Raw genomic sequence first — 12,056 nt, 5'->3', positions numbered from 1 at the left:
ACCTTTATATATGTAGATGTAATCCCATTTGGGAACAGGAAATAGGGCTGTATTTCATATGTTAATGAGGACATGTAAGATGTGGTTTCAACCTCAAAAACTCACTGCTATTGAATCAATTCTGACTCAGTGACTCTATAGGGCAGAATAGACCTGCCTTTGTGAGTTTCCGAGACCATTAAGAATGTAGTAGAAAGCCTCTTCCACAGAGCTGCTGGTCATTTCCAACTGCTGATCTTGTGACTAGCAGCTCAATGAGTAACCATTGTGGAACTAGGGCTCCTGTGTTTTAGCCTATTGTAAATTATAAAAAAGAGCAGTTTATACACTGGGACTAGTGAGCTCAAATAAGGGAAAGACAATTCCATGTGGAGATCACCAAGGAACCAATGAATACTAGGGATAGAGAAGGTAAGACATCGCTATTCTCCCAGAGCAACAAAGAGAGCCTTCCCTAGAGCTAGTGCACTGAATTCTGACTTCTTGCCTCCTAACCTGAGAAATGAAATGTCTGTTCTTTGAATAACCCACTTAGAGTATTGCTGTTACACTAGCACTAGAAAATCAAAACATACCCTGTTAAGTATTTTTGGCATGGATCTCTTTGGCAATGGGTCTCTTCTCTGAATAAGGTTTAAATGAATACAATATATAGGATTACCCAAAAAAGCTGTATTGAAATGCATGTGAAGAATACTTGCAAGAGGCAAACCACAGCTCTCCTCTCAAATATACACACTTGATACTCTCACAAAATTAACAAGAACTTTCCATATTTGGGGAAATTGTGAAAGCCATTATATTAAAATTTTCAAAATATTATCGATTGGAAAGTGCCTTGGGGTACCTAGTTCACATAATCATTGTAATAGCATTAATAAGGAACTAACGTCAACTCTGACCAAATGAAAGTAGCAGCATAGGAACTGTATTTCTAAGTTTGTTTGAGCTTCAACATATCACATGGGTTAATGTTTCTATTCCCCACCCTTTTCTCATTATGACTAAATTTCCTTTCTGATTAATATAAAGCTTAGACCTTTTGCCTACTTGTCTATTCATGTATTACTTAAGGAAGTAAGATGACCTTGGCAGAACAAAATCTTCCTCCAGCCATCACTGGACAAATTAGCAAAGGACTTTTAAACACAAGTGAGTCTAAGAATAGGACTTGTAAATCCAGATACCCAGAGTTGACTGTTCCCAGGCGCCTCTAAGAGTGCTTTGCAAGAGTTGACCGTACTACATGCATGTGGGTGGGCAGCTTGTCACCATGTGTAGGGTTTCATGATGATTTTTATTTCTTTTAGGGCGTGTCCCTGTGCCAGACGGTTGTTGTTGGCTCTGTAGTCATTCTACTCTACTCATCAAGAGCTTGTTATAATTTGGTGGTGATCACCATATCTCAGGATACATTAGAAAGTCCATTTAATTATGGCTGGGATAACCTTTCAGATAAAGTAAGTACCTACCACATTTTGCCAATCTAACAATGTGACAGTGTGAAGTTGACCTTAAGTAGGAGAGCATTTTTAAGTATTTAACTTAAACTTTGTTTTGTTTTTGTTTCTTTTTTTATTTTTTAAAATTTTTTTTAACTTAAACTTTTATGGAACCTACTTTCATTAATCATACTGAAATCTCAGTGTTTAAAAAAATGCTTATTCACATATGATGATTGGAATTACTCTTTAGAGACCTTTTCTCTAAAGTCTCTAAAGAAATATTGTTTTTAATTTGTAACTACTTCTAATAGCTGGATATGGGTTCATACCCTATTTTACTAATTTTTAAAGGATGATGTTTAAATATCTCTAAATTGGTTACCTGTTATTAGCCAGTTAATGTGGATATGTTTTTAACTTGTTGGGATAAAATTAACTCTCCTTATCCAGGAAATACATATTTGTTTCAGTTGTAGAAGTTTAAACAATGGCTTATAAGTAAATCTGGTGTTCTCAGTCTCATTAATGAGATCAATTATAGTTCCTTGGACATATGGGTATTTGTGACAGTAATTATCAGTATGCTGTTTGTAATATGCACATTTTACTTCTTAGTTGACATAGTCATATTAATTAATTTTGTACCAAATTTAAGGCTGCCCGGAATACCATTTTACCAGAATTTCAATGCTCTTCTAAGGAGAAAGAATTTTCATATAGAGTACAAAGTATCTTTGTGCCAGATTTTCTTCATTCCCTTTCCATTTCCCTCTTCCCAACATCTGATAGAACAGCAATACATTCAGTATTGAGGTTGGACCCAAAAGCTTATTTTTAAGTAGCAGCTGAGCTGAATGACTTCATTTCTCTACAGGAGTAATGCTGGGTAAAGTGCCAATGTGGACAAATGCCGATATGCTGCCTATGGAGCAGCTGGAATCAAAAGTATCTTTATAACTACTCTCTTCAGACGATGAGGCCTAGAAATGACACCACTACATATTCTCCAAATAGTAAAATATCTTTATAAATTGATGCATTGAAAAGTGCAATCACTTTTTATTTTACTTAACAGCAAAGCATTTCTATGTCCTTTCAAGACAATTTACATAACAAACATAAATTTCAGAAAAATTTTGAGGGTTGTATGTTGGTACTTGGTATTTTTTAACTTACCCTTCCTAAAGCAAGGATGAATGCTTTTGCCTAACATAAATGCTGTCCTCACTGCTCAGCCATGCTTTGATTTACAGGCTCCTATAGAAGATATCGGTGGAGAAGAATACATCGTATTTGGAATGGTCCTCTTCCTCTGGGAACATGTGCCAGCATGGTCGGTGGTACTGTTTTTCCGGGCACAAAGACTAACCCAGAATTTGGTATGATATCATAGTATTTCCAACACAAGTTCCCCTTCATTTTCAGGGAACGGAAAGTTTACCATTTTGGCAAAGTTTAAGACTAGAAATCAATGTACATCCCAACCGCCTTTCTTAGATGAAAAATAAACCCTTACATACATACTTCCTGATGCTTTCTTTACAGGCACCTGCTGGCATGATAAATAGTCACAGTTATAGTTCCAGAGCTTACTTTTTTGACAATCCAAGACGGTATGATAGTGATGACGACTTACCAAGGCTGGGAAATTCACGAGAAGGAAGGTAGATATAATCATTTAACCTAATCATCACTGGAAGAGATTGAAAAGCACATTCCGAGCTTTAACCAAAATATGAAAAAGGTGATTGGATGGCCTATGTTAGTAAGGAAGATCATTTAAAATTGCAACTTAGAGTAAAAGATGGTAAACCAGTGGTGGGACCTACATTATAAAGAACTACTTGTATCTCTAATCCTAGATATTAATTACCTTTATTTAAGCAATGCCTTTGGGCAAAGTGGTACCATTTTATTTTAGGATCCCATGTAAGCTCAGAGCTGGGGATAGGCAAGGAAAGAGTGATTATATATATTTTTTCCTAACTCTAGGGCTATTGAAAATCTACAGCAGACCCCTAAATAAACACTGGGGGATGCTTAGGTGCCCCAAGGTTATCTTCCTATGCCTTCCGGGGTCCCAAATCATATGATTACCATTCACTCTGTATCGAGCTAATGTGAAAGTCACATAGTCACACTTGTTTAAAGCTTTCATTTTGATACAGAATTTTCTATAATCCAAACCTCTTATGAGCAAGTTTTTTGAGCCTTAGTTTTCATCTGCAAAATAGACACGATAATCAAACCCGCCTCGTACTATCAGTCTTAACGGTATGTGTATACAAACATATGAGAGGGCTTAAAAAAAAGTATGGGAAAATTCCATTCTTTTAATTATATTTTCCACAAACTTTTTGAAGCTCTCTTGTATATACACAAATGTGCATAGATATTGCATATGGAGATATGTGTACCTGGCACATAATAAACATTAAAAGTGATCATCTAATAATCATATCCTATCAGTTCTGAATAGTATTTATTTATTCCCTTTGTAATCTAAAGTGAGATGAAATCAAGGATATTATATCGAATTCATTACATTTTATAAAAAGTCATTGTTTTATTTGACATACTTCAACATATTTGATACCAATTATGCTACGAAATTCATTGAAAGCTTTTAAAACGGATCACTACCCTGTGGCTTTCTGTCTTTTTCTTGCAGCTGCCCCAGCTCACAAGGTTTGGGCTGGTATGGCACCATGACGGGGTGTGGCAGCAACAGTTACACAGTCACTCCCCACCGGAATGGACCCATGACCGATACTGCTCCTTTGCTCTTCACGTGTAGTAGTTTAGATGTGAACAACCACCATAGCTTATATGCAACACCACAAAACTGACAGCACTGCCGGGTCCTAATTCTGGAATTGTTTCTCATGAATGTGTATATTCAACACATCTAGATTCCATCTATGTAAGCATTTCATCATCTGAAAACAAAGCCTGGGAATGTGGCTGTGTCCATGTCGGACACAGCTGACTTGTGATCTCTTCATAGTAAAATGAAGTAAAATGGAAAACATGGAGCGGGATTCGATTCTAAGGCACTAGGAAGATGGCCTCCAGATGTCCTGTATATTTGCCTATTTGCACTTTTATCTTTGTTCTGAAAGATTAACTGCAGTCCCTAAAGTCATCCTCCAGTGCTCATACTGGCATATTATATTGTACACCAAATTGGGAGACAGTTCTCCCACACCAAGCAAAGCCTGTATTTGGAGTGTACTCTATATGGAATTACCAATAAAAGTTTTAGTGTGAACTGTGTACAGAATTAAAGCATAAAAATAGATCATTCTTTTAAAATATCTAATCAAAATATTTAATCATTGAAGACAGTTCTTTTGAGCATGACCTTAAAATGCCAACGGAAAATATTTAAGAAGTTATTTTAAATAGATGCTATTAGCGATTCCTCACAATATCCAGCAATGTTCTTTGGGAAGCCACCGTCATTTCTTCAAAAAGAAAGTAGCCCCTTGAGAATCATGTTGCTACTTTCGAGTCAAATTGGTCAAGTGATTATTTTGTAAGATTAAGATATACGTAGTAGAGTTAAAGCATGATTCCTCAAGAAAGCACTCGTGAGTTTTAGATAGAGACATTTTGGTAGAAATTCTTGGGACTAAACATGTTTACAGATGCATTTAAGAATTATTCATAAAATGTATGAGTCTAAGTTAAAACTTGGATACGTTTTTAAAATCATTCTATTTAGCTCAAACAAACTATTGCTGAGCTTACCTATTGATGCAGGATTGTCCTCAGGTAAATGAAATCATGATACAGTACTGCAGTGAAATCAAGTGCAATGCTTTGTAAGACATAAAATTCCATCTCTAGTTTACTCACATTTTTATCTTATATATGGGCAAAGCCAAATTAGATTTAATTCAAATTAATTCCAGCACTAGATTAAATGAGTAAAATCATGTAAAGTAATGGTACTAACTAGGTAAGTATGAAACCAGTAGGTAATGACATTGGAATACTTCAGAATTATCTTAAAAATGTCTTGTTGTCTTATTATCAAATACCTTGAATGTCTTATTCCAAATCTAAAAAAATATGACAGGCTAAGCTAATAGAGAATTGTGAATGCACTTTCTACCTGTGTCTACATGGAAATAAGTAGATGCTGAATACCTCAAGATGCCAATGCACCAGGAAACACTGGAACTTTATCACAGGATGCTAAAAGACAACTGAACTCTACCATTGCTGATCTGTTTCTACAGAATGACACTAATACAACTGTCCATTTCTGGCTTCTACTCTGATTAGAAAATTTTGTTTTATTTTTACCCTTAATTAAAATATTTTAAACTTTTAAATAACCGATACAGTAACTTCACTAAAAATACAGTAGGTAAAATGCTGAGGAATAAATGGAATATTTAATGATTTTTATCTTTTGAGAAGCTGATAGAGCAAAAGAAATTTCTTCTTTTTATAATTTCTTGACATGTTATTTCTTTAAATTTTTATTTATTTTTATTTTCACAAAATTATTTTAAATTCAATCAGAAGCATAAATTTATAGCTTAGGCTTATCTATAACAAATCCCCACTGTATCCAAATGGCTAGAAAATGTATAGTCCAGGAGTTAATCTTGCTATTAACAACATGGCACATAGCATGACCTTAATTGCAACTTCAATAATTAGATTTTCTTTTCCAGGATGCTGACTGTTTCTTTTGCTAATAATGTTAGAGATCTTCTAGCGTTACCTGACAGGATCTGTGTGGTCTTTAATCCTTGGGGTTCAAGGTGATAAAGTAAATTTGTTCTACTAAGGCTTCCCTAGATAATGTTTTTATTTGACCAAAAACGCAAAGATTACCTTAAAAAATATTTCAGATGATGTTACCTGGTTCTTTTAGCTGCAATAGTTGACTTCAAATTTAAGATTTGTGAAGTTTATTCTTATCAATAAGTACCTGAATTCTTGCATTTGTCTTCTTAAATACATCTCCCACAATACATCACCAAAGAAAAAGACAGATAAGCTTTTGGCCCAATTTTTGCTTAAAAATTCCAAAGCACTAGGAGCACTTTAAGTTTGGTCTCAAAGGAAGGAGTTGTTTGTAAAATCAAAGGGCTACTGAATCCCTGTTCATCCTGCACTGAAGCACATGATGACGATTTCACACCTTCCTGTTGACTCATTAATTACAAAAGCAAGTATCATTGCTTAAATGTAAATTTCTACAGTGATTAGCAGTGTTTGTTTTTATCATTTCATTTCAGTGATCATTAATTTTGAAACTTTTATCACTCATTATAGCTGGTTGCAGTTTTATGGAAAATGTAATTTATAGCTAAAGTGGCTTTTTTATGTATAGCTGCCTTTTTTATTGTTTAACAGTGTTTCTCAGCTATATAATCAGTTTCAAACTGGTTGTAAAGTATAGCTGTGGCCAATGAATGTATTTATTTGTTGTTTCACTACATTATAACAAAACACTACTGTTAAAAATAAAAGTGTTTGTGCTTTTATCTGGAAGTTTGGTTTTCTTAATCTCTTAATGGACTATACCAACTGCATTTTTTTTTAACTATATAAGGATAAGGATCCTAGTGCTATAACAGGAAAGAGAAAATCTCAGGAGTTACAAATGAGAATTTGCTTTTCGTGATCTCATGATTACTTACATCTGAACACCACATCATTTAGTAATACACACCATTTTGATAGAAAACGCCATATATAAGCAGTCTCCACATTATGAACAAGACCCTTTCCTAGCTGTGTCTTTAAGAATTTATAGGAAAGGCAGAACAGGTGTAAACGATTCTTATTTATCCTCACTTTAGTGCAAGAAAAGGCTCAAGCTTTTAAATGATTTAAAAACTGCACATGTAACAAGTGAAGGTGATGATGAATTTGTTGCAAGTAGGGGTTAGTTCAATCATTTCAAAATGAGGATAGATATACAAAACATTAAAGGGCAGGTGTGAATTGTTCCTAAAAAGTTGGACATTCATAACCCAGGCACTTTCTGTATTCTAAAACACCAATAAAACATTAGCTAATGCATGCTTATTCATATATGAAGCTAACACCCTTTCCATTCCCCACCCAGTCTTAAACAGCAATCAATCTAAGTAGCTCAAATCCTAGGCAGCTATTCGTTGATTACTCACCAAACTCCTCCACAATGGTGCCTTTTCTTAAAAGAAAACTTAGCTTGTGTTGCTTTTCCCAAAATAGATTCCTTTTAGGTGCCCCCCAACCCACCCCGAAAAAAGCACAACAAGTTTTGAATACAATTTCAGAAGCTTTATTGATCTTATAAAGCCCACAGTTCCCTGGGAGTCTACTGACTCTTGCTGTAAAGAATATCTGAATGAAGGTGTGACTAATAAAATTGTCGCTTTAAAAGCAATTTATTCAACAGATATTTATTAACTGTTCATGTGCCAAAAGCTATGCTAAGGAGATGTAAAAATGAGTAAAGTTCTTGTTCCTGCTCTTAAGGAGCTCACATTCTAGTACAGGAGGCTGTAAAAAAAAATGAAAATTATACAGTACAATAATAAGTCATACAATAGAGGTAGGTTCTAATTACAGTGGTGGCACAAAAGAGGAAATCAGACGACTCTCCTTAAATGGAGCAAGAGAGCTTTCAACAGATATGATAAATCTGGATCTGCAGGAAAGCAATCTTCCACAGGGGGAAGGAAGACTAGTTCACTTGAAGCAAAGAAGACAGAATGCACTCTGGTGCATTTGGAGAACCGAGTGTTCTTTCGGAGCATTGTTGGGGTAAACAGAATTTTGGGTGCACTATGCAAAGGTGCATGAGCATGTCACTGACGAGTATTAAGCAGGGAGTAACATTGTTAGCATACTTCCAGAAAGCCCACTCTGGTCACATCCGGGCACAACAAAGAAGAGATAGTCGGGTATAAGAAGACAACTAAGTGTAGCGATTCAGAAAAGAGCAATGAAAATGGAGAGATGGTGGTATTTCGGAGAGGATGGAGTGAGTTTAATAAATTTAGAAGATAAGGGTCCTGAAATTAACCAAAGTAAGGAACATAAACACACCAGGTGTGGGGGAGAATGGTTTCTGTAGAACAGCCAAGTGAAGAGAAGCAGTAGGTGGATGAGATTGAGAAGTCTGGGCTAAAGAAACAATTTAGAAGTTATCAGATTGGGATTACTAAAGAGAACAGCAAGGATGGAAGCCTGAAAATTACATTTAAAAAATAAATGAAAATGGTTTGAAAAGAAAAGAAACAGGAATAAGTTAAATGAAAACCTTGCAACATTACAGTGCAGTCTTAGGCCAAAGTGATGAATCTCATTGAAACACACACAAACTGTAAATATGCCCTATTACTATTCAGATCAAGCACAGATGGGGCAGCAAAGTAAAGGAATAAAGAACTTGGAGAGAGAGTTGTGAACAATATGCAGAAACAAAAAATGGCAAAATGAACCTATCTGTGGATTTAGAATAAGGATTTTAGGCTTTACACTACAGGAAGGGATTCATAAGAACTTTGGGAACAGAAGCCAGATTTTAGTTAAGGACCAAGCAGAAAGTGAAAAAATGAAGGTAGAAATATTCTTTCAAAGAGCTTGGTTCCTGAGAAAATAAAATGAAGGCTTGCAAAGTGTACAGACAAAATTACAATTTGAACTCATCTACCTCAGAGTCCTACAAATATCCTCAAACATTTACATTTGGTGGTATGCCACAGTCCTCTGGGTCTCCAAGAGGATTGACTAGGTGGGCTAATGTCTCTCTTCTCCTGTTGTATTCAAAGAAGGTAAAATGGGAAAGAAAAGTGGGACACATTGTTAAATTTTGCTCTTTGAGCATTCATTTCAAATACTGGATACATATTCATACATTCAGTGACAAAATTTACCGTATACCCACAATGTGCTTGAAATTATACTAGACCCTGGGGGCACCTGGCAGGGAAAAGTTTACAGCAGAATAAAGTGGCATTTTCTAAACCTTTATATAAATAACCCCTGCTCTATTAATAATGTGACATCTCAACATGGGATACCTTCTAAGACATACAAAAAGAGGGTACATATTTTGAGGTATACAATTTCCTTTTCCCTACAATTTCCATGTGATATGAATTCCTAAATGTCCTCAAATATTTTATCACTGAAGAGCTATCACTAGAAAACCAACATTACAGTGTAGTTTTAAGGAGACCAAAGTGATGAATCTCATAATAATAATAATTTTTATATTTAAAATCCTGAATGCCCTATTACTATACAGATCAAGTATAGACAGAGCAGCAAAACTCAAAATAGAATTGAAGAATGGAACTCCAAATAGTTCCTTATTCTAAGATCTAGTGTTATCCTAGTACCAGGTTTGTTTTTCTTTTTTGTGTATTTTTATTAATATCATTTTAAAAATACATACTTGGTATTACATACTGATGTGTTTAGGGCTCAAGGAGAAAGCATACTTATAACTGTGGGGAGGAGATGTGTGTGTGTGTGTGTGTGTGTGTTTTTATACAGAGACCACAATAAAGATGAACAGGTGATGAATCTAAGTAAAAGATTTATCTTTGTACTACTCTTAGAGCTTTTCTGAAAGTTTGAAATTATATTAAAATTAAAATGTTCCTCCAAAATTATATTCAGTTTTAGGGAATATATTATGAGAATAAATATATAAATCTAGTAAACTTTTCACATTGTTTAGAAATTACTTATTTGCTTTTGTTATTAAAGTATGTGACACACCAAAACAGCTTGATCAAAATATTGACAGTAACATAATATTAAGAGTGAGGTGTTTCATACCAATGTACTGCTTGGGATTACCAGATAACTACAGGTTCTCCCAGTTAAATTTTTACTTCAACTTTAAAAAATGAATACTTTTTTAGTATAAGTATATCTCAAATATTGCATGGGACTTACTTACACTAAACACTTCCTCAATGTTTATCTAAAATTACAATTTAACTTATCATTCTTTTCTTCAAATGCAACATGTGGCACCCAGAATGTAGTTTTAAAATTCCAGACTATTAATTATGGGTTTTTCATGAGACTCCCTAGCACTTTCCTATTAAATACTGGTCACATGGGCCAGTTTTATTAATATCTTCTGACAAAATTCTACTTAGAATTAACATAGCTTTCACTTAGTTTACCAAATATGAATTTGATAATCCTGATTTTATTCAACATTAAACTTTTAGCCACATTATCAAAGTGTTACTTTTACTCACGATATTATACAAAGACTTAACACAATTACAAAAGGTGATTATCTAAAACAATATAGATCTCCTCTTACAAATGCAGCTTTATATAAAAGGTTTGGCTTAAGACTATCATTGCTATTATGCTTTTGAATGAAATTCCATTCTTTGGCCTCCATTGTCCAGAAACAGGCACATTTTACCTTGTTTTCTTTAATGAATATTTTGCAACAAGTTTCTGAAGTTTTCTAATTCTCTCACACTTGTAGAAATTCTGTAACCAAAAACAATTTCACTCAGAAACCATCTCAGATAAGTTTTCTTTATAAAATGTATTATTCAATATGCATGTTTAGAGCATAGAAGGTTTTTAAAGTAATTCATTTCAATAAATTTAACATATTTAATGGTACAAAGCCATCAAGAAATTTGTTATACATACTAGTTTTAATGCAATATATATGTAACTTGTAGTTTATACGTGTATATAAATGTATAATTAGTTGCATAATTATATATCTATGTAATTTAAATATATTGTGTCCCTGGCACATATGGTTAAGTACTTGTCTGCAAGCTTAAAGGTTGGCAGTTCAAATCCCCCAGCGGTGCCTCAGAAGACAGGCCTGGTAATGCATTTCTGGAAGATCATAGCTTGGTAGTCCCATGGAGCAGTTCTACTCTGCACACTCGGGATTGCTATGAAGCCCACTCAATTCAGCAGCAACCCAAAACAACGACATATTTCATATAAGGCATAATTTCAAGTATACCTATTGCCACCAAGTCTATTCCAACCCATAGCAACCCTATATAGGGTCTCTGAGGTTAGAAATCTTTATGGGAGCAGATAGTTCCATCTTTCTCCAAATGAGGGCCGGTGGGTTTGAACTACCAACCTGTGATTAATAGTGCAATGCTTTCCTAAGACTACCACCAGGGCTCCTTAATATTAAGTATACAAGTGTTTATTACAATGTTATATAATATAATATAGAAACACTTTAAAATAATTAATATGCCATATTTAATATGCAAAGAATCAAAACTACTTATCCAGAAAGAGTGAGAATAAGAAGTGTGTATCCAATTATTTTTCACTAATTTCTACTAAAAATTTTTTTGTTTGTTATTTTCAAGGGTCTCCACCATTAAAAAAAGTAGCAAAAAATTGAATAAAACAAGTCCCAAGCTTCTGAGTATAAGGGAAATAACTTGAAGGTCAATTACTTCAAAACCTGAATACAAAATCATTCTAATTTTTTTTATAATGATAGTATTTTATTTTTTATAGTTTTATTAGGAGCTCATACAACTCTTATCACAATCCATACATACATCAATTGTGTAAAGCACATTTGTACATTCATTGCCCTCATCATTCTCAAAACATTTG

The 12,056-nt window shown here is 34.2% G+C and overlaps 2 protein-coding genes across 3 annotated transcripts in view; one reads left to right on the top strand and one right to left on the bottom strand.

Annotated features, from left to right (window-relative positions):
- The window catches only part of GPR137C (G protein-coupled receptor 137C), a 78,057-nt gene extending 72,147 nt beyond the window's left edge, over positions 1–5,910 (top strand). Inside the window, exons 4-7 of one of the 2 annotated variants that reach the window (XM_004698588.2) lie at positions 1,311–1,460; positions 2,699–2,824; positions 2,991–3,109; positions 4,117–5,910. In XM_004698588.2, coding sequence (XP_004698645.1) covers positions 1,311–1,460; positions 2,699–2,824; positions 2,991–3,109; positions 4,117–4,294 — 573 coding nt within the window. In that variant the 3' untranslated portion in view covers positions 4,295–5,910. The remainder of the gene's footprint in view (positions 1–1,310; positions 1,461–2,698; positions 2,825–2,990; positions 3,110–4,116) is intronic. The other variant, XM_045287956.1, reaches the window with a different exon arrangement.
- Positions 5,911–7,724: 1,814 nt separating this feature from the next.
- ERO1A (endoplasmic reticulum oxidoreductase 1 alpha) overlaps positions 7,725–12,056 on the bottom strand; it is a 54,576-nt gene continuing 50,244 nt past the window's right edge. The window contains exon 16 of the mRNA XM_013003723.2: positions 7,725–10,934. Coding sequence (XP_012859177.2) covers positions 10,874–10,934 — 61 coding nt within the window. The 3' untranslated portion in view covers positions 7,725–10,873. The remainder of the gene's footprint in view (positions 10,935–12,056) is intronic.

The sequence above is a fragment of the Echinops telfairi genome, unplaced genomic scaffold (genome assembly GCF_000313985.2).
Source record: "Echinops telfairi isolate 266 unplaced genomic scaffold, ASM31398v2 ScPeMD7_18;HRSCAF=68, whole genome shotgun sequence".
NCBI lineage: Eukaryota > Metazoa > Chordata > Mammalia > Afrosoricida > Tenrecidae > Echinops > Echinops telfairi.
Note: the sequence above shows the minus strand (reverse complement) of the source record. Positions and strands in the feature narration are given on the sequence as shown.